Below are 27,318 nucleotides of genomic sequence, written 5' to 3'. Positions count from 1 at the left end.
GGAGGATCACAACTTCAAAGTCAGCTTAGGGTGTACAGCAAGATAATATCTTAAAAAAACAAGTCTTGAGAATTATAGGGCAAGTTTAATGGCTGTAGACTGAATTTTTTTAATCTATCCTAGGAGACAGAGAAATTGGAAAATTAGTCAACAATAATCATAGCTATATGGCAAAACTGATTGTGTTTGACTTATTTTAAATTACAATCTGTTTAAATTACAGTCTGTGCTGTTTTCTCTGGCTTTGTAGGAATTCCTGTACACATCAATTTCACTGTTTAGCTTATCTATATTTCCTGAAATCCATAATATTTATGATTTTTCATCTCTGTCTAATGTGGACCTGGGACGTATTGACTCGTTTAATGACTCCACCTTTTTGATTGCGTACACACCTGTCACTGAAACAACTCAGAGGATAATGAATAGAGTCTCTTTGGCCTCCTACATGACAGGTGAGTTTTCTGCTAAATCAGAAGGAATCTGTCTTCCTAGTTAATTTGGTTACATACCCTGGTTAATATATACTTCACTTGATAAGCTCTGGAGTGTGTGTGTGTGTGTGTGTGTGTGTGTGTGTGTGTGTGTGTGTGTGTGTATTGGTGTTAGATCTTCTTTGAAAGTCTGGTAGAATTCTGAGCTAAAACCATGAAGGCTTTTTTTGGTTGGGAGACTTTTAATGACTGCTTCTATTTACTTGGGTGTTATAGGTCTATTTAAATTATTTATCTGATCTTGATTTAATTTTGGTAAGTGATATCTATGAAAAATATCATCCATTTCTTTTAGATTTTCCAGTTTTGTGGAGTACAAGTTTTTGAAGTATGACCTAATGATTCTTTTAATTTTCTTGGTTTCTGTTATACCCCCCTTTTAATTTCTAATTTTGTTGATTTGAATATTCTTTCTCTGCCTTTTAGTTAGTTTTGATAAGGGTTTGTCTATCTAGTTGATTTTCTCAAAGAACCAGCTCTTTGTTTCTTTGTATTGTTCTCTTTGTTTCTATTTTATTAATTTCAGCCCTCAGTTTGTTTCCTGTCATCCATTCCTCTTGGGTGTGTTTGCTTCTGTTTGTTCTAGAGTTTTCAGGTATGCTTTCAGTTAAATAACTGATATGAGATCTCCCTTAGTGCTATGAACTTTCCTCTTACTTTCATTGTGTCCCATAAGTTTGGGTATGTTGTGTCTTCATTTTCATTGAATTCTTGAAAGCCTTTAATTTCTTTCTTTATTTCCTCCTTGACCCAGTGTCAGTTCAGTAGAGAGTTGTTCAGTTTCCATGAGTTTCTAGGCTTTCTGTTGTTTCTATTGTTGTTGAAATCCAGCTTTAATCTATGGTGGTCTGATAAGGTACAGAGGACTATTTCAGTTTCTTGTATCTGTTGAGACTAGCTTTGTGACTGAGTATGGTTAATTTTGGGAAGGTTCCATGAGGTGCTGAGAAGGTATATTCTTTTGTATTTGCGTGAAATGTTCTATAGACATCTGTTAGGTCCATTTTAGTCATAATGTCTATTAATTCCATTATTTCTCTGTGTAGTTTCTGTCTGGACAACCTGTGCATTGATGAGGGTGGGTGTTGAAGTCTCCCACTATTTATGTGTGGGTTCCTATGTGTGATTTAAGCTTTAGTGATATTTCTTTTACAAATGTAGGTGCCCTTGCATTTGGAGCATAGATGTTCAGAATTGAGATGTTATCCTGGTGGATTTTTTTCCCTTAAGATTATGAAATGTGCTTCTTCTCCACTCTTTTAATTTTGGTTTAAAGTCTATTTTGTTTGATACTAAGATAGCTGCACCAACTTGCTTCTTAGGTCTATTTGCTTGGAAAATCTTTTTCCAATCCTTTACTCTGAGATAATATCTATGTTTGTGGTTGAGGTGTGTTTCTTGTATGCAGCTGAATGATGGATACTCTTTTCATATCCATTCTGTTAGCCTGTGTCATTTTATTTTCAAATTTAGTCCATAGATGTTGAGGGATATTAACTACCCATGGTTGTTAATCACTGTTATTTTGGTAGTGGTGGTGGTGTGTGTGTGTGTGTGTGTGTGTGTGTGTGTGTGTGTGTCTTCTTTGGATTTTGCTGGTGAGGGATTAACTATTGCTTGTGTTTTTGTGGGTGTAGTTAACTTCCTTGAGTTGAAATTTCCCTTCTAGCACCTTCTGTAGGGCTGCATTTGTGGATATAAATGGTTTAAATTTGACTTTGTCATGAAATACCTTGTTTTCTCCATCTATGGTTATTGAAAGTTTTGCTGAGTATAGTAGTCTGGGCTAGCATCTGTGGTCTCTTAGAGTCTTCAAGATGTCTGTCCAGACCCCTCTGACTTTGTAGTTTCTGTTGAGAAGTTTTGGGTGTGATTTTAGTAGGTATGCCTTTATATATTACTTGGGCTTTCCCCCTGCAGCTTTTAATATTTTTTTCTTTTCCCTGTATGTTTTGATGTTTTGATTATTATGCGATGCAAGGACTTTCTTTTTGGATCCAATCTGTTTGGTGTTCTGTAAGCTTCTTGTACCTTTTAAGGCATGTCATTCTCTAGGTTAGGAAATTTTTCTTCTATGATTTTATTAAATATATTTTCTGGGTTTTTGAGCTGGGATTCTTCTCTGTCTCCTATTCCTATTATTCTTAGGTTTGGACTTTTCATATTGTTTCAGATTTATTGGATGTTTTGTGTTAGGAATTTTTTAGATTTAACATTTTCTTTGACTGATGAACTCATTTCTTCAATTGTATCTTCAATGCCTGAGATTCTCTCTTCCATCTCTTGCATTATGTTGGTGATGCTTGCATCTGTAGTTCATGTTTCTTTAACCAGATTTTTCATTTCCAGAATTCCCTCAGTTTGTGTTTTCTTTATTGCTTCTATTTTGATTCCCAGGTCTTGAATAGTTTCCTTCATCTGTTTGTTTTATCCTTGGCATTCTTGGCATTATTTAAGGGATTTATTGATTTCCTCCAATTTTTCAAGATGCACTCTTATCACTTTGGAACCATAAGCTAAAATCAACTCCCTTTTCCTTTAATTGACTTTGGTCATGGTGTTTTATCACAGCAACAGAAAAGTAACTAATGCAGCTTCTCATAGGTATTGCTTATAGGAATTTACTTATAGTAGTAATCTTTTTCTTGAAATTCCAGGAAAAGAAATATTGGCTTTTCCAGATGAAGAAAATATGACAGAACTCATTTCAAACCGTTACAATGATGTAGTGAGGGTCATATTTACCAGCACTTACTCCTATCATTTGAAATTCCATGAAGGAATAAGGATTCCAACCATGAAGGAGCATAAGGACCACACAGGTAACTATGAAGCTCCAAAACTGGATGGCTTTCCATTCCTCCAATGTTATAGGAGAATGTAGGGATATGTTCTGGCTAGTTTTGTTGTTAACTGGACAACTTGGGAAAGATGAACTCAACTGAAGAATTGCTTCCCTTGGATTGGCCTGTGGGCATGTCTGTATCACATTTTCTTAACTGCTAATGGATGTAGGAGCATCTTATCCACTGTTGGTGATCCCATCCCTAGGGAGGTGAACCTAGGTTATAAATAAATGTAACTGAACAAGCAAGGGAAGCAAGCTAGTAAGCAGCATTTCTCAGTGATCTCTGCTTCATGATCCTGCCTTGGCTTCCCTTAATGATATACTATAACCTATAAGCTAAAATAAACCCCTTAATTCCCTAGTTACTTTTGGTAAGCTTTATTGGTTATATCACAGCAAGAGAAAGCAAACTTGAACAGGATATTAATTAATGCAAATTAATAAGTTTTAACAACAAAGGCAAGGAACTGAAGAGATAGCTTAGTTAGTAACATACTTGCTGTGCAAGTGTGAGGATGGTAGTTTGATGCCTAGAACACATGTAAAACTCATGGTGTGGTGGTGCATGCTTGTGATTGTAGTGCTGGAGAAGCAGTCGGAGATGGCTCCCCAGAAAGCCAGGCTGCCCCAATTAGTGAGTCCAAGGTCCTAGTGACAGACCCTGTCTCAAAAGACATGGTGGATTGCTCCTGTAAACAACACTCAGGGCTGACCTCTGACCGTCTCACACATGTGCACACATGAGCATACATATTAACTCATACATCCTACCTCCTACTATAACAAAGGTAAAGTCGACTTCTAGAAGTAAATAAAATTAGACAAACAAGAAATGTTGCCCACACATACACGCACAAGTGTGCACATATATTCATCTTAAACTAAAATCACATGAAAAAGAAAATCACAGCAGCCAGTAGAGAAAGTGATTGCTAAACATCAGTGTGTTGTGTTTATGTTTCCCGATGACATATGGGTCTAACATTTTTTTTTTCCAACAAGAAGCTTGAGCTTCAATGGCAAATTTAGGATAAATCAGATGGTGTCAAGCTTGCCTCAGTTGGAGCTATGTTATCAGGCTGGAACTTTCAGAAAGATGTATCCTTCAAACCAAATGTAATGACTTCGATCTGAAATTCTAGCACTAGAGATGAGAGGATGATTGTAAAGTCAAAGCCAGCCTGCGATACCTACCAAGTTTTAGGCCAGCTTAGGTAACAGAATGAGACCCTTTATTCAAAACTAAAAGCAAAACAAACAACAGCAACGAAAGATGTGCCTTTCATCAATGGGAAGAGTGGAGGAGGAATCATCTTGTAGCAGAAAAAAAGAATGGAACAAGGAAACTTCTTTCTTTTGGGTTCTGGACAATATTATGTCTTTTAAAAGACTTCAACTTCAAACCTTCAAGTAGAAATAACAGTCAAGTGAAAAATAGGAGTGCATCAGTTACATAAATTGAAGGCATTATCAAACTTGTCTGGAATGTTCTCATACCAACCCAGAGAACAAAGATGTATTTCTGAGTAGGAAATCTCAGTTCATAATTACTAACAAGATGCTATATGCAAGAGTTCATAGGAGAAAAAGCATTTGATAGTCAGACATACAGAAAATAAATGATGAAACATAAGACTGCAAAAACAGCTGTGACTCATGAAAAGAAAAACAGTGTACCACTAGGACACCCCAGAGGTACTGTCAACAATTGCTTATAAAAGAAAAAATTGAAATATGTTCAATAATTGTAATTATATTATTATAATATGAAGAGGAAGAGTCTCTAAATAAGAAGAGAAAACCTTTTATGAAATGCTTTAAAAAGGACCACAATAATTCTATTAATGAAAAGGAATCTTATTTTCACATCAGATCAAAGGGACCAAAAATATGGTTCTGAAAATACAAAAGACATTATTAGCTTATAAAACTATGTGGTAAGATTTGCACAATTTTTAAAGTACTTAGTAAGTATTGCTTAGGAATATAGACATCTTTTTAGAAATCTATAAATGGCCATACAGTTTAGGGAAGTCGTTGTCATAGGATGATGATAGATTTTATCAGTAGAATAAGACCACAGAAGAAACGGGGAATTTTGCCTTTCTAGTCTTCACTTCTTCTTTGTTTATTTATTTTCTATTCTTCTCTCATATATTACACCCCCCTCCTTCCTCTTCTCACAGTTCCTCTCCTCAACTCCCCTCTCCCACAGATCCACTCCTGTTTCCCTTCAGAAAAGGGCAGACCTCCCAGGGATATCAACCAAACATGACATAACCAATTACGATAAGATTAGGCACATACCCTCATCTCAAGGCTGGACAAGCCAACCCAGTAGGAGTAAAAGGGTCCTTAAAGCAGGCAAAAGAGTCAGAGACACCCTTACACCCACTGTTAGCAGTTCCACAAAACACCAAGCTGTACCATAACATAAAGAGGACTTAGCTCAGACCCACACAGGCTCCCTGATTGCCACTTCAGTCTGTGAGTCCTTACGAGCTCTGGTTAGCTGATTCTGTGGGCTTTTTCTTCTGATTAGATCTTACTTCTTAAGATGTGTGAGTTAATGTCCAGATATTTCTTTTGCTTGTATTTATGCCATTTTAAAGTCTACATATGCCCTTCTCACTTAAAGTTAATATAGTGTAGAAGAAATTTTCTAATTTAATGATGGCTTATCTTTAATAAACTGTAGATAAAATTTCAGTGGAGTAGTAATTTTGACTTTTCATTTTCAAAATAACTTTTCTTCAAAAGACTACCTAATTATTATCTTATTATGAGCTCCATTTGCCCATTATTTTATAATATTCAATTATCTCACTAGAAAATACTTGATTGCAGTGGGGTCTTGGTCTTATTTTAGACTACAGTACTACCTTTTGATAATCTTAAAAGTTATTTTAAATCACTAATACAAAGGTCGGGAGTATAACTCACTGGTATAATGCTTGCCTAGCAAGTATAAGGATATAAATTTAATTCTCCCATGCCAAACTTCATCATCATCATCATCATAATAATAATAATAATAAATACAAAAGCAGGAAGTAAAAGCTCAAAAATATGAACAATAGAGAAATGGAAGAAAATATGAGAAAGGTATTGACTTAGAAAATGTAGAAACAAAGAACACTTTCTACTGTAATGGGTTTGTATTCTCACTTTGCCAATTACTAGTAATTATAAATTTGAGATTTTATGGATTTCAAGGCAACAGATGTGTTTTTGGTATGGGAGGAGATTGTAAAATTCTCTGCTTGCAATAATTAGGCTCACACCCCATACTCATATTCTTTTCTTTGTTCTCAAAGCTCATTGTTCTGCATATGAAGATGATATTATTTGTGATGTTTCACGCTTCTGGACAGATGGGTTTGTGGCTCTTCAGGCTGCCATTAATTCAGCCATCATAGAAGTGAGTGCAAAATGTGGGACGGAAAACAATTCTGTTCAGTTCTGTGAATGTGTCAGTAGACAGCTGTGTTCTTTCGTTCTCTCACTTATTCAGTTACTCTTTCACTCTAATTCATTTATCTACTCACTTTTCCCCACTGAAGTTCACCAAAGCTGCTGTATTACCAGTTGTAGTAGAACAATGTAGATAGTAGCATCAACAAAATAAGATTTTCTTTTCTCCAGGGAATCAGTACTCTAAGGAAGCCAGATGTGTAATCACATAATTAGAACAGGAAACTTGTACTGTCATGGAATTATGAACAGTGCTCTTATCTATAAAGAAACACACAATTCCCAGCCTTGATGGAAGAATTCTTAATAAAATGATCTTATATAATATTATATATATATATATAATTTATATAAGATCATTTTAATAAGATATATAATAGAAAAAATTTTTTCCAAGAAAAATGAACAGCCACTGGTTGGTATGAAGCTGATAAGATTCTAAGTAGTGTAGGGAGACCAGGATGAAAGGTATGACTCAAGAACCTAAATAACCACAGAACATGTGAGAAGATACTCAGGCTAGCATCAGATCCAGTCATACATCCAGGGGAAGCAGGATGTCATCTGTGTACCATTGTTATGCCTGTTTTCTTCACTGATATCTTTGTTTAGATCACAACAAATCACTCAGTGATGGAAGAGATGATGTCAGTAACCGGAAAATACATGAAGATAGATCCTTTCATTGCCCAAGGAGGAATAACGACTGATTCTTTCCTTTTTTTATGTATTATTTGTTTTTCCCCACTCACCTACTATATCTCAGCTGGTGTTACAAGAGAAAGGAAAAAGATGAAGGGCTTGATGACAGTGATGGGTCTTCAGGATTCTGCTTTCTGGTGAGTCAATGGAGGGGCTCAGAAAGTGAGTCTCTAGGGAGAAAACACCATTGACAGAGGGGATGTACTTCAGCTGGCAGAGTGCTTGCCTTGCACGTATAAAGCCTTGACTTTGATCCACAGCACTATATTTACTGAGTGTGGTGGTACACATCTATAATCTCAGCTCTTGGGAGGGAGATGTAGAAGAAACAGAAGTTCAAGATCATCATTGGCCATATATGGAGTTCAAGGTCAACCTTGGGTACATGACACTGTTTCAAACAAAACAACAACCTTTCCAAACTCTCCATCATTATTAAAACGTAAATCTTTCTTGCTTTCATTTCCTCTGAATTACGTGGGCTCTCCCTGGTGTAATACTGCACAGAAAAAGGATGAACTTCACCACACTTAACTCTGAATTGAGCAATGAATTACATATTTGCCGTTGAATGACATTTCAGATATTGCGCAGCCAATGTCTCCTGTTTTCAGATCCATGAGAACTTAGAACTTCTAATATTTGATAAAATGCTTGCTTTAGAGATGTTTGTTGTTGTTGGATCAATAAGCAATTTATTTGATCACTTAAATGGGGTGTTATGCTAAAAGCATTACAGAAAAATCCACTGTGGAGCTGAATATATTAAATGTTAAGCTCCTCAAGCAGTAGCTTTAACCAAGAGAAACAGAGGAGCAAGAAAATAGTATCAGTGTTTACTTACATCTCACTTGCCCCTCACAGGTTGTGCTATCACAGGAAAACTGCATAAATCAGCGAGCCTCAGTTTCTGCCTCTGCAAAAGTAGGGGATATATCCAACCATATCATCCTTGGATGGTTGTTGACATGATTAACTATGCTTATTCTTTTTTAAAAAATATTTTTCTTATTTTATGTGCATGGGTGTTTTGCCTGCCTCCACACATGTCTGTGCATGGCATGTGTGCCTGGTGCCTACATGTTTGATGATAGATTACAGATATTTCTGAGTCACCATGTGGATGTGGGAATCAAAACTGAGTCGTCTACAAGAACAGTCAGTGCTCTTAACCACTGAGCCATATTTCTGGCCCCTAGCCTACACTTTGAAAAGTATTTGGTGATCAGCAGATGCTAAATGTTAACATGTGTTTTGGCAGTTATGATCTCTGTATGAAATAGCATAAAACTTCAAGTTGAAAACCCAAGTTTCTGCTCTTTAATTACTATAAAGTGACATAGTGTCCCTTGGTCAATGGATATATCAGAATCATGCCATGGAAAAAGGATTATTTAATTCATACTTTTTAAAAATAATAGTCTTTATTTCTTGAGCAGAAAGTAGAGGCAGCTCACTCCTTCCTGTGGACTTTCCCTTGTTAGTCATGTGCATAAATGTTGTATATTTGTCATAATTAATAAAACAGTAGTTGTTAGTTACTAAAGAGCATATTTAAACTGGGGCTCACTCTGTGTTGCACAGTGAAATGATTGTCAACAAATGGGTACTGTCTTATGTCTACATCCCCAGTATCATGGATTATAGCTTTACTCTCCCAAATCTGTTCTACGTTCCATTTGTTCAACTTTAGTCTCTCTCTCTCTATCTGTACTCCTAGAAATTACTGGCTATTTTAAGGTCTACAGTTAGCTTATTTTCAAGTTGGGATCTATATTTACATGGGTTTTGTTTTATTTTTGTTTTTTTTTTTAGAATGATCAGGAAATGGCAGGTAGTTGAGATAAAGATATAACTTAAGATTTATATTCTTGGCCTGACAAAATTAATTTATATTTCATGAATAGGAATTACATGTGTAATCAGGTAGCAGGAAGCATTCATCTTATCAAGCTCCTACAAGTTAATATCCATCTGTCTCTGAGATCAGAGGAAGTAAATGAATCATATCTTTTTTGTAGGATTCTGTTTTGTTAAATTGGGAGAAATAATAACAGCTACTGGAGCTATAGACATAAGACAGTACCCATTTGTTGACAATCATTTCCACTATGCAATACAGAGTGAGCCCTCATTTAAATATGCTCTCATTTATTAGTGAACCCTAGTATAAATACATTAGTTAAATAATAACTAACAATTATGGGCATACCATAAGCTGTAAATCAGTAAATAATAATGTAGATAAAGTAGGAAATGCTATAGGAATTATCTATCAAAAATAATAAAACTCATTAATTTCTTTTTTTTTTTTTTTTTTTTTTTTTGGTTTTTCGAGACAGGGTTTCTCTGTGTAGCTTTGCGCCTTTCCTGGGACTCACTTGGTAGCCCAGGCTGGCCTCGAACTCACAGAGATCCGCCTGGCTCTGCCTCCCGAGTGCTGGGATTAAAGGCGTGCGCCACCAACGCCCGGCGTAAAACTCATTAATTTCTTATGACTATAATAATACATTCACACAGTATTTTTTACTGGTCACTAAGCTTCATGTGATAGTATGTGTGTGTTCTTGTGTGTGCACACATATGTATACATGTGTGGTGGCCAGAGGTCAACCTATAGTGAGGTTCCTCAGTTATTGTCCATCTGACTGAGTCTTTTATTGGCCTAAGATTCTTTGGTTAGATTTGATTGGATAACTAGAGCTCTATCCATGATCTATTGGCATCTACCTGTCTCCTTTCCCCCAGTTCTAAGATTACAAGCATTCACTGCTGTGCACAGTTGTTTATTTTTGTTTTCATTTGTTTTGTTTTGTTATGTTTTGTAGGTTCTGGGAATCAGACTCAAGTCTTCATGCTTGCATTGCCCAGCACTTTACCTACCAAGCTGGTTCCCTGTATACCATATCAGCATTTGCTATAAACACTTTAAGACTGTAATTTGTCAGAAAGTATTAATGAAGAAAAGGAAAATGGACAAAGAAAGACATTATAGTTCAATAATAATAATAATAATAATAATAATAATAATATAAACCCTCAAATCATGCTATGTCAAACAATATCTGACTGATGTCAAAGTGTATAGAACAGTTAGTGTTCCTATAAGGAGAAAAAGGAACTTTATTGTAAGCACATTAGGGAGAAGAGGGAAGTATAGAATTAGGCATTCTTGCTTCCATAATAAATCCATGAAAAAAAGTTAGATCAGAGTACCTTTATGTGGAATAAAGAGACTTTAACTTAGTTATATTAAAGGATTGAAATTCAGCAAGATACATGTATATTCACACCTGAAAGATGGAAAAGACTGTCAATATTCAGGAGATTCATCTTGAATCTTTGTATTAATTCTATGTAAGGTTATTTACATCCCAAAATTACTCTATTCTTCTTATATAATCTAGAGAAAATCCTATGAAGTCTGTTGAGTGAGTATGGGGCTGAAAGAAGAGTAATATAAATAGCCACAGTAGTGACTCTTTTCCATCTAACTATGAAATACTAATAGAATTTTGTTTTTATATAAGGCTGTCCTGGGGTTTGCTCTATGGTGTCATTGTCCTCATTGTGGCCCTTCTCTTGACATTTATTATAAAGTTGGTTCAATTTGTCATTTTGACTGGATTCATGATGATCTTCAGCCTGTTTTTCTTCTATGGCTTATCTTTGGTGAGTTGGTGAATAAAATCTCTCTGTGTCTAGTTTTCAGTCTAAGAAACAAAGTTGGAACCAATTAGGCAATTTCTGTGTATTCCTATTTTTTATTTGCATGAGACAATCTGTAGATAAATAATATTGATCTATAGTTCCTGATAGTTCTAATTTTCTGTAAAATTTGTAGAGAAAACTGTAATACTATATAAGAAATCATTTGTTTTGCTATAGTAATAACTCTTAGATAAACATACATCAACTGGGTCTTCTCTTGTTGTAGATCTCTTTGTCTTTCTTAATGAGTGTCTTACTAAGGAAGCTTTTCCTCACCGACTTTGTGGTGTTCTTTCTCACTGTCTTCTCCGGAAGTCTGGGATTCACAGCATTGTACAGATACCTTCCTGTGTCCTTGGAGTGGGTTCTAAGTTTGCTCAGCCCCTTTGCCTTTATGCTTGGAATGGCCCAGGTGAGTGGGAAGCCAGTTAGCTTATTAATGATATTTCTGAAATATCTTTCCTCCCTGGAACTCTATAGTATATAGTCATTTCTACATGTAGCCTTTTGAGCACTGTAGTTCAATGGAATATACTTGTGAGATTTCAGAGAAGAACCCTAAAAGCCAGAAGTGATTTTCTCCTGGAAAATAAATTCTTTTATATGTCAAAAAAGACAAATGGATTCATAGTTCTTTAATGTAGTGTATAATGTTTTGTCACTTTCCAAAGTTTATGTTATAAATTGAGTTTGAACTGATATACCCCAGTTAGCCATCTTATTTAATTTTAAAAGGATATGTGGTTTAATTCTGAGGCAATAACACAAAGCAAAATAAAATAAAAATGATGCTCAACCATTGACTGGGAAACTCCTTTTTGATCCTCAAGGATTTTTTTATTCTCCTTCTCTACTTAGTTCTTAAGCTGAACAGACCAACTCTTTCCCTCAGATATGGAATTATTTAATCTCCATTATGATGTGATGATAAGAATAACTGTAACTATATAATATATGATATGTAATGCTGATTCTCTTGAAAATTATGGATCAGTCCATTTTTTCTTTTACTAAAAATTTATTTTTATTCTCTCTCTCCCTCTCTCTCTCTCTCTCTCTCTCTCTCTCTCTCTCTCTCTCTCTCTCTCTCTCTCTCTCTGTATGTATATACACATGCTCACCTGTGTGCAGGTACCTGCAGAGGCCAGAAGAGGGTATCAGATATTCTGGAGCTAAATTTACAGGTGGTTGTGAGCCACTCAGTGTGGGTGCTAGAAACAGAACATGAATCCTCTGCAAGAGCATCAAGTGTTTTTTTTTTTTTTTTTGGTTTATTTGAGAGTGCTCTTGACCCCTCAGGCAACTATCCAACCCCTTCCGTCAATTTTCCTACAGTCTTTGTTTAAACATGAAATGCATTATCATTAATTTTTTACTGTCAGCATCTCCCAGAAGGTCTTTTCTTGTCCCTTTTTCCAATTAGCAAGCCCTTCTGTGACTATCACACTTTTGCTAAGTTCTCTTTCTACTTAATGTGTGTCTCATTTGGAACACACATTCACTGTACTAAACACGATTGATAAGTTGCATCATAGTTTTTACATTTCTTTGTCTTCCAGTCAAAATCTGTAGTCTTGGCAGTCAAGTGATTTAAGTTTGTCTTTCAGGGACCTGGTAAAAGATAACAGTTACAGTTCATGAAATAGCTAAGCTATTTAAAAAAGGTCATTATTTGCCTTTGACTTACTGGGTTATTTTTAATTTCCAGCTCTTACACTTGGATTATGATGTGAATTCTAATGCAAACCCACAAGGCAACCCAAATCTAATCATTGCCACAATTTTCATGTTGTTCTTTGATAGTGTCTTCTACCTGATATTGACATTTTACTTTGAAAAGGTTTTACCAAGTAAGTAGTTCCACAATAAGACTTAATAGAATGTTTGTAATCTCATTTATTGATCATATTTTATATATAATTAACTAATTATTTGATAAAATTTTTGATTAATTAATAATTAATTTAAATTTGAGATTTTAAAAATATGTCCTTCAAATGCATCACCCTTGTCTCCAGAACATGTCCATTTACAGGAAGACAATGAGCAGAGTCACTCGGGAAGAACTGGCTCTTTCATCTCTCTTGCAATTTATGAGCTCAGAACTGAAATCAGAAGTTTGTGACTGTGGAATATGTAGTATTTTAGATGAGTGTGCAGTCTGTTTCTCTTTATTTGTCTCTGACTACTTCCTACAATTTAGGGCTTTTTATTCCTAAATGTTTGTAGTTGCTGACAGATCTGTGTCTCTACACTCTGTGTATCTGAGCTCTGTCATGAGCTTTATCATTCAACTGGTAAATGAACACATATTTACCACCTATAATATGAGACATTATGTTTTGAAACATAACTACACTGTGATTGACTCCGTTGAGCTAATCAACATGTGCATGTATATTACCTCACATACTTGTTATTGTGGTAACCTACTATATGGTATTTTCAAGAGTATGGTACACTGTTACTGACTGTAGTACCATGTTCTGAGATCCTTTGAACTCACTTCTCCCTTTTTGTTGAAACTGTATGGGTTTTTGTCAAAATCTCCCAAGTCTTACCCTGCCACTTAGCCCCTGTGATCACCATTCTGCTCTGTATTTATGAATTCAACTCTTTATTCCCAAATATGTCAAATCAAGTGACACTTTCCCTACCGTGTTTACACAATAGTTTAGTTCACCCATGTCATTATAGGTGGTCTAAAGTAAGAGCAACTCCACTCCAGCTAAGACATTCTTACTTAAATGGTTGTGAGTGGAACCAGGGCACCTGTATTTTCAAGGTCGGACAGGGGTCATAATATGCAGCCATCCTACAATAATATATAGTCACATGTGAAGGACATTTATAATTGTATTTCCCTTTAATTTATTAATCCATGTAAGCTTCTCAAAGGCTAGGATCTTGATCTTATTGGCCGACTGAGCTCAAACACCCCAAGAGGACTTGGTATATCCTGGGACTCAGTAAATACCTGTAAAAGGTCCTTCCTTTGCTCCTGTCTAGTATACTTTCTCTGCCCCAGAGCACAGGCTGTTTTTCCTATGCAAGACACCAGGGCCAGTGCTCCATCCCAGGGCAGCCACGGGTAAAAACATGAAGAAAAGATAAATCAGTGAGAAGCAGCAACAGAGAGATTTTCCTTTTTAGTTAATAGTTCATCTTCCTGATTTTGAGTAAATCATGCATACATGGTAATTGTCTCAGGTGACTTTCCCAAAGTTTACTGAAGAATAAGTTACTCAATTTATCAGCTTTGTTAATGTGTATATACATAGAAGATGAATGGTTTAAATATATATATATATATATATATATATATATATATACACACATATATATATATAATTCTTGGTTATGTTTATGTGTGTAAGTATAGTGTTTATATGATATATATCATATATGCTTATATGTTTTATTTCCAGTACTGATTAAACAAAATACTCTAGTGAAGGAGTAATGCATTTCTAAGTAATATTGATCTAACTTAGAGAAATTTCTTTAAGAAATGTTTACAATACTTTTTTCTATGCTTTAGTGTTAAGTTTTTGCCTTTATTGTTAAATTGCCAAAGTCCTTGTTTGGGAGTCAAATTTTAGTTTTTATTTCTGGTGCACTCATATTTCAGGTGGCTCAGAATTACTATAATTCATTCCAAATCTTATTATAGAAAGATATTACTATATTGTTTAATTCCTAAAGGTTGCTTATTCTTTGAATTCCGCCCCCCCCAGCACTTTAGCTGACAAAAATCTATTACATCTCCATTGCCCCCTCATGGTAGAGGCATCTTAGGCAAATGGCTTCTCTGCAAATAAGTATAGATTTTAATGTTCTTTCTTTTAGTTGTTGACCAAAACCTTATGCAATATGTGATATAATTCATTTTTTCTTAAGACTCAATTTTAAAAAAAATTTCAATTTAGCTTGAAATATGTGTTTTTCCAATTTTTACTTACCAATATTTCATATTGTTTTGGTGTATTTCTACCTGATTATCCTCTGTTTACACTGAGAGTCGAGCTCTAAGCTGGCAGATATGTTTTTATTTCAATAATATAAATCTGCTGTTTTTAATGTTATTTAGACTTGAGACATCACGATCTTCTGGCTTGCATGGTCCCCAACAGGAAATGTCTGTTCACTGTTATATTAATTTCCTTTGTAATGTCCAGTTTATTTTTGGCATCTTTTAAGATTTTTATCTTTTCTTTTTGTTGCTTTTAAGCCTTCTGAATTTAAAATGAATCTGTTTCATGTATGTGTATATATATATACACTTATTTGCACACGTACATGCTCATATTTAGATTTCCTTAAGGTTTTTTAAATTAATGACCATAAATTTCATCAATTCTGGGGAAAATTGGGAAATTAATTTTCTTTACATTCTCTGTTCTTTTAGGAGTCCATTTTGAATGAGTATTAGACCAGTTGAGATTATCGCATAGCTAGCTCACTGGCTATCTTTTTATTTTTATTTTTCTTGTACCAAGCAAGTTGACACAATGAGAGGAACTTACAGATAAACTGAACTTACTTTGATTATGTACTTATCTTCTCCTGCCCTTCATATTGTTTGGATTGATGTGCTGTGCCCCTTTCCACTCTTTCTTGTGGCCCATCAAATAATTGTTTTGTTATGTTGTCTTCCTTTAAAATATTCATTTAGTAGTTAGTAATTGTTTAATTGACTGTGTGAACTCATACTATATTTGGATATGTAACTAGTAATTTCCTCATCCTTTTAGTAACTGTATAGATATAATATATTCGGATCTGCATTTTGGATAACCCAAGATTAGAAATGTCTTTCATTTTGCTTTATATTTTCTCTTTATTTTCCCTCAAATTTTCATTATTGATGTAGCTAATCTAATATCTTCATATTTTTCTCTAGTAGTCCCAATGTTAAAACACCTCAAGAGATTGTTTGCTTGTGTTGAAATGTATTCACATTTAGAGGGGATTTTAGAACAGTGGCTGATCCCATATGTAATTACACTGGTTTAATAGATGAATATGGACGACGACATCCACCCTTGTTTTTTCTGAAATCCTCGTTTTGGTCACAACAAAATCAAGCTGATCAGATAGCCCTTGACAATGAGACAGCAGACTATGAGTTTTCTGATGACTTATTTGAACCTGTGTCTACAGAATTCCATGGGAAAGAAGCCATCAGGTGAGATCTCATGTGGTGCAGAGGAAAGCCAGGATGGGCAATGCTATCCACAGCCTAAAACCTGCTCCAGACATGCAGTTAAGCCCTGCAAACCCTCCATTGAGTCCTTCGCAGGGTTCCGACCTAATCTCACCTGCATTGCCTGTGACTGTCTGTCCTGTATTCTGATGCTTCTAAAAACTATAGCATGCTTCTTTTAGTGCCAAACTTAAATGTAAGACATCAGCAGTGACAATTCGGCAAAGCTCCTCTCGGCCTGTCACTTACTGCTTCTCTTCTCCCCCCTTTTTCTTTTCCTTAGCTTCAGGGGTTCATGATTCCACCTTGTTAGTTACACCAGCTGTTTTCCCTTTGCTCATCTTAATAGTTCGTCCTTTGTGCAGTCATTGTTTCTACTAAGAAGATAAAGGAAAAGGGAAGAATGAACTGGAAAGGCCTGGAGACAAATGGGAAGTCAGCTCAGTATGCCTTTCAGGCATGCATATCTTCATTCTGGGTTACCATAAAATACCTGTTTCATGTGATACTAGTTGCATTTATTTCAAATAAGGAAGAAATCCTCAAAAATCCTTATGTTTGCTACTCTTACTTTAAATATTTTTTATTTATTTTTTGTAAATTTTATGAATATATACAGTGTATTTTAATCATATCCAGCACCCCACTAGCCACTTCTTCTTTTTGTATTTTATAATTTAATTTAATTTTACATATCAGCCACGGATTCCTTGTTCTCCCCCCTCCCGCACCCTCACCTTCCCCCCAGCCCACCCCCCATTCCTATCTCCTCCAGGGCAAAGACTCCCCCGGGGATTGAGTTCAACCTGGTAGATTCAGTCCAGGAAGGTCCAGTCCCCTCCTCCCAGACTGAGCCAAGTGTCCCAGGTTTCAAACAGCCAGCTCATGCACTGAGGGCAGGACCCAGTACCACTGCCTGGATGCCTCCCAAACAGATCAAGCTAATCAGCTGTCTCACCTATTCAGAGGGTCTGATCCAGTTGGGGGCTCCTCAGCCATTGGTTCATAGTTCATGTGTTTCCATTCGGTTGGCTATTTGTCCCTGTGCTTTATCCAACCTTGGTCTCAACAATTCTCACTCCTATAAACCCTCCTCTTTCTCACCAAGTGGACTCCTGGAGTTCCACCTGGGGCCTGGCCGTGAATCTCTGCATCCAGTTCCCTCAGTCATTGGATGGGATTTCTAGCAACCGACAATTAGGGTGTTTGGCCATTCTATCACCAGAGTAGGTCACTTTGGGCTGTCTCTTGACCATTGCCAGTAGTCTATTGTGGGGGTATCTTTGTGGATTTCTGTGGCCCTCTCTAGCACTTTGCTTCTTCCTATTCTCATGTGGTCTTCATTTATCATGCTCTCCTATTCCTTGTTCTCCCTCTCTGTTCTTGATCCAGCTAGGATCTCCTGCTCCCCCAAGCTCTCTTTCCCTAGACCCTTGCCCTTCATTACCCCCACTCACATCCAGGTTGTTCATGTAGATCTCATCCATTTCTCTGTTATTGGGCGATCCCCTTGTCTTTCTTGGGGTCCTATTTTCCAGGTAGCCTCCCTGGATTTGTGAGTAGCAGTCTAGTCATCTTTGTTTTACATCTAGTATCCTCCTATGAGTGAGTACATACCATGTTTGTCTTTCTGAGTCTGGGTTGCCTCACTCAGGATGATTTTTACTAGATCCATCCATTTGCCTGCAAACCTCATGATGTCATTGTTTTTCTCTGCTGAGTAGCATTCCATTGTGTATCCCACTAGCCACTTCTAACTCTCACAGCTCACTACTAACATGTCCTCCTCCCAATTTCATGCCCTGTTCATTAATATATATAAATATTATATATATAATATATATTATATATATATATCCCATTGAATCCAGTGAGTACTGTCCATTTGCACACACACACACACACACACACACACACACACACACATAGTGAGAATATCCACTGAAATATGGGCAACCAACCTGTCAGTGATCACACACCCAAAGAAAAATGGCTCTCTGCCAATAGCCCTCAAGTAGGGGTGTCTCGTAAGTCCATCCTCCTTTCTTTCTTTCTTTTTTTTCTTGAGACAGGGTTTCTCTGTGTATCTTTGGAGCCTGTCCTGGAACTCGCTTTGTAGACCAGGCTGGCCTCGAACTCATGGAGATCCACCTGGCTCTGCCTCCTGAGTGCTGGGATTAAAGGCACGCGCCTCCATCGCCCGGCCCACCCTCCTCACACAGTGGAATTTTGAGTGGCTTGGTCTTGTGCAGACAGCCACAGCTACCTGAGTTCCTGAGTGACAGCCGTGGATGGTTTGCCAGCCCTCCTCCCATCCTCCAGCTTGTACTTTCCTTCTGTCTCCTGCTCCGTTCCCTAGGCCTGGGGGACAGGTGTTGGTATTTTCTAACTTCTAGCCATAACTTTCAATTCCTAATACATGACTGCTTTCCTCCCTATCACTCTACCCACCCAACTTCATGATCCATGTTCTTTCTCTTTCTCAACCCCACAAAAGAAAAACAAATCAAACAAATAAAGTCAATAAGACAAAAAAATGCCAAAACAAAACAAAATGTCCCCTCCCTGAAAAAAAAAAAAAACCCATGGAGTTCATTTTGTGTTGGCCAACTATTCCAGGGCCTGGGGCCTCACCTGGAGTATGGATGAGATACCCAGTGGCACTCCATGAGAGGAAAAATGACTCTCCATTTCCCAGGAGGTATCAGTTGCAAACAGCTTCTTGATTGGAATGGGGCCCCATGTCCACTTCTTCATGCTGGGATTTCGTCTGGTTCGAATCTGTGCAGGGCTTGTACATGCTGTCACTGTGAGTTCATATGTGTATCATCCCTGCTGTGCCTTAAAGATGCTGTTCCCTTGGAGTCATCCACCATGTCTGGCTCTTAAAATCTTTCTACATCCTTTCTGAGCCCTGCTTGAGGGGAAATGTTTGATAAAGACATCTCCTGAGGGGCTGAGTGATTCAAAGTCTCTCATTGTCTGCACGATGCCTTGTTGTCTGTGTGTTAGTTACCATCTACTGCAAGAAGCAGCTGTGAGAAATCTATTTTAAGCAACATACATGAACCCTGAGTTGCATGAGAAAAGACAGTTGGTGGCATAAAACAAATGTACAGTTACTTGATAGAATACAACGAGATAGATAATATGCCTACATTTCTAGAACTGCAGTGATTTCTGAATTGCAACATAAAAAATTTAGTATTTAACAACACTTAAATTATGATCCTTCACATCCCTCTTAGTAACCATAATCTTCATTATACAATCAATGGCATCCAATACTTTTCATGGACCACTTTCTCAGCATACAACATGAAACACTTCATTAGTCTTCAAACTAACTGCAATACATGTACTGTTAGTATTCCTTTCAAAGCAGGAAAGTAGTTATAGGGGATAATTATATTTGTCAGCTACTAAACAGTTAAAGTACAACGATAGCTAGTAGCTTCGGATATTGTTCATGACATTCCTTCTTCTTGTCATTCTCTACTGCCTGACTGACCTGAAGAAATTCTGAGCTTCACGAAGATGTCACCTCTAACATTTGTATGTGGTTCTGTTCCCTGCTCAGCCTTGTTGTGTTAGCTGTCTATGTTGTATCCTTACCGAGCTTCCTCATCACTACATATGATTCAGGTCAGGACTAAAGCTCATGGTCAAGAACAACACCCAAGCCTTTGCCCACACCGAAAGAAGCAACCTTTCTTCCAAGGGAGCTCAGGCACCTGTCAAGTTTTCAAACATTAGTTAAGTACCATTGCTGTCTCGTTACAGCTAAATGAAGCTCACATGCTCCCCCTCATACTCTTGCACCCCAAATTTACCCAGATTTTTCAACCAAACTCAGAGCTAGATAATAAAGAAAAACACTGCCTTTTAAACAATTTACTCCTTGCTCTCTTCTCCAGAATCAGAAGTCTTACAAAAGAATACATAGAAAAGTCTAAGCGTACAGAGGCTTTGAAAGGTAAGTAATTAAGATACAGAAAATCTTAACTTTTAGTCAGTTAACTTTCTCTCTGTGATGAGTTCTAGACTCTGTAAATAGGTATTGAGTCTTATGTTGTTATTGTTTTGCTCCCCTCCTAACTGAACTAATATTGTCGTGCTGGGTAATTTTGTAATCACATGAAAGATGTATACTAGTAGGAAACTTAGTAACACTTTTGTCTACCACTTTTAGTTCAGTATGGCAATCAGATGACCTTCTTCAATATTGTATGTACACTTGTGAAGGGAGGAAGCAATTTTTTTATTTGGTTCATAGGACTTTTAATTGCATAATAACATTATTGATTTGTTTTAAATTTAAGAAATTATCAAATGGCTATAATGTGCCAAGGTGATGTTGAATCTATTCAGGCAAAACAGTTTCCATTCCACTAAAACTGCATACTTTGACATTTTTGAAAGTGAAAAATAGAGCATTAATTTTAATTTAACAAATGAATGAATATATTCTTTCATAAGTTTTAGCTGCATACTATAAATACATAGGCACGATACGAGCCCTCCATTAAACCTACATTTGTGATTTTAAACCTTCATGCTGTTCCCCTCCCAGATCTGGCATTGGACATATATAAAGGTCAGATCACTGCAATCCTTGGTCACAGTGGAGCTGGGAAATCAACACTGTTAAATGTCCTTAGTGGGCTGTGTGTTCCCACCAAAGGTAAGAGACTTCCCTCAAGGCTCACAAGTGGATCATCTGTGCTTTTGTTACACATCTGAGCATTAGGTAAAGACAGAGATAATTAAACTCACAGAAATTGACATTTAATATATATATTTTATAAAATGTATATGATATTAACTTAACTTACAGAATTTTAGTATTTTAGGAATATTCAAATTTTTATAGAATTCACATTGTTTCAATAGATATTGATCACATTCTTATGTATAGATAAAGTACTCTCAAAATTCAGCAACTTTAAAAGTATCAATCATGTATATTTATCTAATTAGATGGGTTAACTGGAAAGGTCTCTTAATCTCACTGTTTGACTGTAACTTATGGCCTAGGATGGTTTTACCTATAATCTGATATTTTAGCCTTATTCTGTCTCTTTATCTCTGTCTCTCGCTTTCTCTCTATCTGTGTGTGTCTCTGCCTGTGTGTGTGTGTGTGTCTGTCTCCCCTGTCTTGGTGTCTCTCTCTAGTTGTCTCTCTCTGTCTCTTTCTCTCTGTTTCTGTCTCTCTCATCTCTGGAAAATTTTTAGGGCTGAGGTTCTAAGGATTTTGAGCAGCAAAAGAATCAATGCCAATGTGATACAGCAGTCTCGTGTTCTCTTTCACGATTATTAACTCACATTTCACTGCTCCAAGCAAGTTACACACATAGCTAAGAGGTTTAGAGGAATTGACTTCATTTCTTGGTGGTAAAATGTAGGATGTACCATATTCTCAAATACAGGTGAGATAGGATACTAAAATGAAATTTGGAATAGATAGACCACAAGAATAGTATAAAATCACACATCTAATTTTATTTTGTAAAGTTTTTTAAGTTACTGTAGGTTAAAGGTGCTATTTTATCTTGCTAATGTTTTTTGAACCCCCTATTTATAGGGTGCATCACTATCTATGATAACAAACTCTCAGAAATGACTGACTTGGAAAATATCATCAAGCTCACTGGAATTTGTCCACAATGTAATGTACAATTTGATTTCCTCACTGTAAGGGAAAATCTCAGGCTATTTGCTAAAATAAAAGGGATTCAAGCACATGAAGTGGACAATGAGGTACATGATATGCGAAGACTAACATGAAAATTCCAAATGTTTTTAAAATGTTTAATTCACTTCATTTTGATTTTGGTTGCATTAAATTACCTACATAGAAATCAATGTATTAAGGTTGGCTGCAAAAATATAGGAATAACAAACACGTGTAACCTGTGATACCGTCTTAGATCCCTTTAATCTTAAAAAGTCTGAGATAGGTAATTTGTAGCTAGAGTTTTCCTGCTTTGCCCGCAGTCAGGACAAATCTCTGTCACCCACCAGTCCCACAGCTGCTCAGACCCAACCAAGTACACACAGAGACTTATATTGCTTACAAACTGTATGGCCGTGGCAGGCTTCTTGCTAACTGTTCTTATAGCTTAAATTAATCCATTTCTATAAATCTATACCTTGCCATGTGGCTCGTGGCTTACCGGTGTCTTCACATGCTGCTTGTCATGGCAGCGGCTGGCAGTGTCTCCTCCCACCTTCCTGTTCTCTCAATTCTCCTCTCTGTTAGTTCTGCCTATACTTCCTGCCTGGCCACTGGCCAATCATTGTTTTATTTATTGACCAATCAAAGCAATTTGACATACAGACCATCCCACAGCAGTAATTTGATTTTCTTCATCTTCAAATGAAATTAAATCATGAAGAGGTAGATAATTCCCTCAAGTCATGTATCAAGTAAACATGGAGTCATATGAAGTCCAAGCAGATATCGTTTCTTTTTGCAAACCATTACTTTATTGTATAGTGTTAAAAGTTTCAAAAAGCATTCTTGTGGCTTAAATGTATCTTTGTGTGTGTTTGTGTAGATACAAAGAGTTTTGATGGAATTGGAAATGAGGAATATTCAGGATATCCTTGCTCAAAACCTAAGTGGTGGACAGAAGAGAAAACTGACTTTTGGAATTGCCCTTTTAGGAGACCCTCAGGTAAGTCAGAGGAGATTAATAGATAAATTCAAAAATCAATTTGGAAACGACCTTCTCTTCTACAAAGGCACTGTGAAGGAGGTCCTATGGTAAAGCAGTGGGTGCTATAGTAAACTATATACATACCTAGCCTCTGTTCTGCCTGCTCCCATAGTCAGTGGAAATTCTTTCATTGGATCCCTCCTCCAGATTTTCCTACTGGATGAGCCCACTGCTGGGCTGGATCCCTTCTCAAGGCACCGGGTGTGGAATGTCCTGAAGGAACGCAAAGCAGATCGCGTGGTCCTCTTCAGCACTCAGTTCATGGATGAGGCTGACATCCTGGCTGGTAATTGCTGACTTCCTTAAGCATCACGATGAGGACTTAGGTCTGGAAATCTTGAATTATTTTCTTGATGTTTTTATGTTGCTGGATGCTATGACCCAGGTCTTTCTGACAAAAGTTTGAGGTGTCTGTATCCCTTCGTGTTCTACAGCATTATGATGACTCAGAGCATGGCCTGCTTAGGAAGCTCACTAATTGCAAGATAAATGCCATTCAGTTGAATTTCATAATTGAATAAATCAACTTGAAATGTTTGTGCACAACCAGCTAAAACACATGTTAATGTTTATCTGTATCATGAATTTCCATGTAATTCATTCTGTTCAGGTGTTTGACACATAAATAATCTACATAATCATCAGAGATGATGGCGGGCTTTTCTAACTTAATGGCATCTGACTTTTAAAGTTGTACAAACTTCTGTGCAGTTCACTATACTTCATATTTTTCTAAAATGAATGATATCTCCCTTCTTTGCTTCTTCCTCTTCAGACAGGAAAGTGTTCATCTCCAAGGGGAAGCTGAAGTGTGTGGGCTCATCTCTGTTCCTGAAGAAGAAGTGGGGGATTGGTTATCACTTAAGGTAGGTCTTCTAGGGGAGGGTGAAGGGAGATGGGAACTGGGCTAGAGCAAAAGGTGGTGCTGGATGCAATCTTTGTAAGAGGAGAGGGGCACAGGGATATGCAAGGAGTTAGAGGAATGAGCAGGGGTGAATACAATCAGCATACACAGTATACATGTCTGAAATTTTCAAAGAATTAATGAAAATATATTTTAAAATAAACTTCATATGTGTATAAGTGTGCATGTATACATCATGTGTGTGTGCGTGTATATGTAGGAAGAAGTAAATTGTGGAAGAGAGGGCAAGGTTAGAATGTAAGATGCCTGCCATATTGTAGAGGAAATATGAGAAAGTATAGTAGAGATGTAGCTAAATGTCTACACTATTTGATTACTCTAAAGTCCAACAACTTTCTCAACCCCAACAAGATTCTACTTAACATCCTTAATATCACTAACCTAGAGTAGTAATATTGTCTCTTAACTAAAATCCTAGTTAGTTTGTATGTATTTGCATTAACTGACTTACCTCTTTATTTTAAGTTTGCACAACTTTTTTTTTTTTTTTTACAATGAATTTGTAAGTGCTCTTTTCTGGTTATTTTTGGATGTTGGGGACTACTTGAAACAACATATTCCACTTTTTAAATAATAGCTTGCAGCTGAATGAAACATGTGTGCATGAGAGAATAACATCGCTTGTCAAACAGCACATCCCTGAATGCAAATTATCAGCAAAAAGTGAAGGAAACCTGAACTACATATTACCCCTTGAAAGAACAAATAAATTTCCAGGTAATTCATTATCCATGAGCTATAAAATGGAATCTACAATAATAGTGAATATCATGGAGCACCAGGTTGATATGCATGAAGTATAATATTAAGCGTTTGGGGTGATGCATCATTCAGAGCTCTCTGAATAATAGTAAAAGCTTGATGCAATGGCTGTCGCACTTGAGACGCAGGAAACAGAAGCAGAGAGAGTGAAGTTACTCAGCAGAAGTCGCTGTTGCAACCCCGTCTCCTCAGAAGTGAGGGTGTGTTGAATCCTTTGGTCATAGTTTCAAATACTAGGAGCTTTTCCCCATTTCCTGAACTCCTCACAATGGTGGTGCTAAATACAGGTTCACAGTAGCAGTGTCTCGTTGATACTGGATAAAATGACTCTTATTGTTGCTTCATTCTGAAAACGGAGTTGGATGTCTCTTACCAAACAGTAGAGGATAAAGTACAACTTGCCATGGGTAAGAAAAATAAAAGAACAAAGCAAATAAGAGACAATAAAACAATGGGAGTTTATCAAAACCTTCAAGAATATGTGCGTGAGTGTATGAGGAAGAAGCACCTGAGTCATAATGATATGGGCTGATGGCCAGCAGAGTTAAAGATGATTGCACAGTTAGTGTGTGACACGTGGACTGTTTCATAAATATTCAGAAATAAGAAAACGCTGCGGAGATTGTATCATAATGCCAATTGATTTTTAAGTAAGTCTCTTGTTTGCTTTTCATAGTCTTTCAATATCCTTGATGTATTATAGCAATATGCTAGGACTCATTAATCTGCATTGAATATAGTGACTTAAAACTTTTGGCTTCACTCATTGGCTAAAAGTCCCATTATGTGGTTATTTTATTTGTTTGTTTGTTTGTTTATTTGTTTGTTTACTTTGGGGGGTCATGACTTTAGAAAATATCCTTGGTGTCAGGACAGTGCATGAAATAGAATAATTGTGTTTGGTTTTCAGGGTGTTTGCCCAAGATCATTAGGAACTATGAGAGCCCATGTTAAGTGAACAATATCAGAAAGAATTTATATATATATATATATATATATATATATATATATATATATATATATATATAACAAAGGCAGTGTCTCAGTCACTGTTCTAGTGTGTGAAGGGATACCATGACCATGGAAACTTTTATAAAAGAAAAATTTAATTGGGAGATTGTTTACAATTTCAGAGGGTTAATCTGTGACCATATCTGTGGGGAGTGTGGTGGTAGGCTGGCATGGCACTGGATCATTAACTGAGAGCTTTACATCCTGATCCAAAGGCAATAGACAAAGAAAGAGCCTGGGCCTGGTATGGGCTTTTGAAACCTCAAAGTCCCCCTCCAATGTCACACTTCCTCCAACAAGTGCATACTTATTCCAACAAGGATACACCTCCTAACCCTTCTCAAACAGTCTCAAAACTTGTGACTAAATGTTCCCAATATATGCACCTACGGGGGCCATTCTCATTCAAACTACCACAGGCAGATAAATTACTAAGCAAGGAAACTCAAATATATACTTTGTTAGGAAAATATAAGTATACATTAGAAACATGTGGACGTGTTAACTGAACAATAATCATTCCACTTAAAAAGACATAATCTAGAAAACAACAGAACTTCAAGTAGAGTGAAACCTGGTAATCAGTGCTTACTAACCACTGAAGACTGTGGCAGTCCCTCAGCCAGCCACCATTAACTGCCAATAACACTTCAGGGAAAGGTGAGGTCTCATGAGCATCTTTCCATCCATGAATCAGTGTTGAAGGGTCCAGTCTTGTACAGGTCTAGAGCAGGTAGTCAGAGATGCTGTGTGTTCAAGATTGCAATAGCCATGCCATATCCAGAAGACAATTTCATGACTCTCCTCCCATCCTCCAGCTCTCACATTCCTTCTGCTTCCTCTCTTCTGGTGCTCTCTGGGCCTTGGAGGGAGTGATAGAGATAGATGCCTGCATTTAGGACTGAGCTTGCCAACAAACTCATTCTCAGAACTTTGATAAGTGCTGTGTAAGTCTCTGCATTAAGCATCACCTACCACAAAAAGAGCCTTCTCTGAGGCTTCCTCCCACACATATTTTATCTGTTTAATGTGTTTTTGCAGAGGGATGCATGAACGCTACAATTTGAATGTGGTCAGAGGACAACTTGTGAGAGGGATCTCCCCTTATGGGTTCCAGGAAGTAAAATAAGGTCACCTGGCTTGGTAGCAAGTGCGTTTGCTCTCTATGTCATCTCTCCAGGTCTAGTTCCATCCATTTTCTTAATTTTATTTTTCTTTATGGCTGACTAGAAAGAATTCCATTGTGTGCATGTACCACATTTTCATTGTCTATTCATGGACATCTAGGCTTATTCCACTCCTATCTATTGTGAAAAGAGTAGCAATGAGCATTGATGTGCAGACATCTCTGTAATAGGATATACAAGCCTTTGGGTGTGTGCTCAATAGTGGTATAGCTGGGTCACATGGTAGTTCTGTTTTGTTTGTTTCTTTGTTGGTTGGTTTGGTTGGTTTTTTGTTTT

General features: G+C 36.9%; 1 protein-coding gene across 4 annotated transcripts in view; it reads left to right on the top strand.

Annotated features, from left to right (window-relative positions):
* LOC102910806 (ABC-type organic anion transporter ABCA8A-like) overlaps positions 1-27,318 on the top strand; it is a 74,593-nt gene that overhangs the window by 5,898 nt on the left and 41,377 nt on the right. For 3 of the 4 annotated variants that reach the window (XM_006970460.4, XM_076543649.1, XM_076543650.1), the window contains 15 exons: positions 251-455; positions 3,152-3,316; positions 6,660-6,763; positions 7,429-7,655; positions 11,049-11,190; positions 11,456-11,641; positions 12,938-13,079; positions 16,249-16,417; positions 20,353-20,411; positions 21,009-21,119; positions 22,020-22,195; positions 22,996-23,115; positions 23,305-23,443; positions 23,933-24,023; positions 24,660-24,799. In XM_006970460.4, the coding sequence (XP_006970522.1) occupies positions 251-455; positions 3,152-3,316; positions 6,660-6,763; positions 7,429-7,655; positions 11,049-11,190; positions 11,456-11,641; positions 12,938-13,079; positions 16,249-16,417; positions 20,353-20,411; positions 21,009-21,119; positions 22,020-22,195; positions 22,996-23,115; positions 23,305-23,443; positions 23,933-24,023; positions 24,660-24,799 (2,176 nt within the window). Of the gene's footprint in view, positions 1-250; positions 456-3,151; positions 3,317-6,654; positions 6,764-7,428; positions 7,656-11,048; positions 11,191-11,455; positions 11,642-12,937; positions 13,080-16,248; positions 16,418-20,352; positions 20,412-21,008; positions 21,120-22,019; positions 22,196-22,995; positions 23,116-23,304; positions 23,444-23,932; positions 24,024-24,659; positions 24,800-27,318 lie in introns of those variants that run through there. The other variant, XM_042283041.2, reaches the window with a different exon arrangement.

The sequence above is a fragment of the Peromyscus maniculatus genome, chromosome 8 (genome assembly GCF_049852395.1).
Source record: "Peromyscus maniculatus bairdii isolate BWxNUB_F1_BW_parent chromosome 8, HU_Pman_BW_mat_3.1, whole genome shotgun sequence".
NCBI classification, from domain to species: domain Eukaryota; kingdom Metazoa; phylum Chordata; class Mammalia; order Rodentia; family Cricetidae; genus Peromyscus; species Peromyscus maniculatus.
This window is presented reverse-complemented; position numbering and strand designations above follow the sequence as displayed.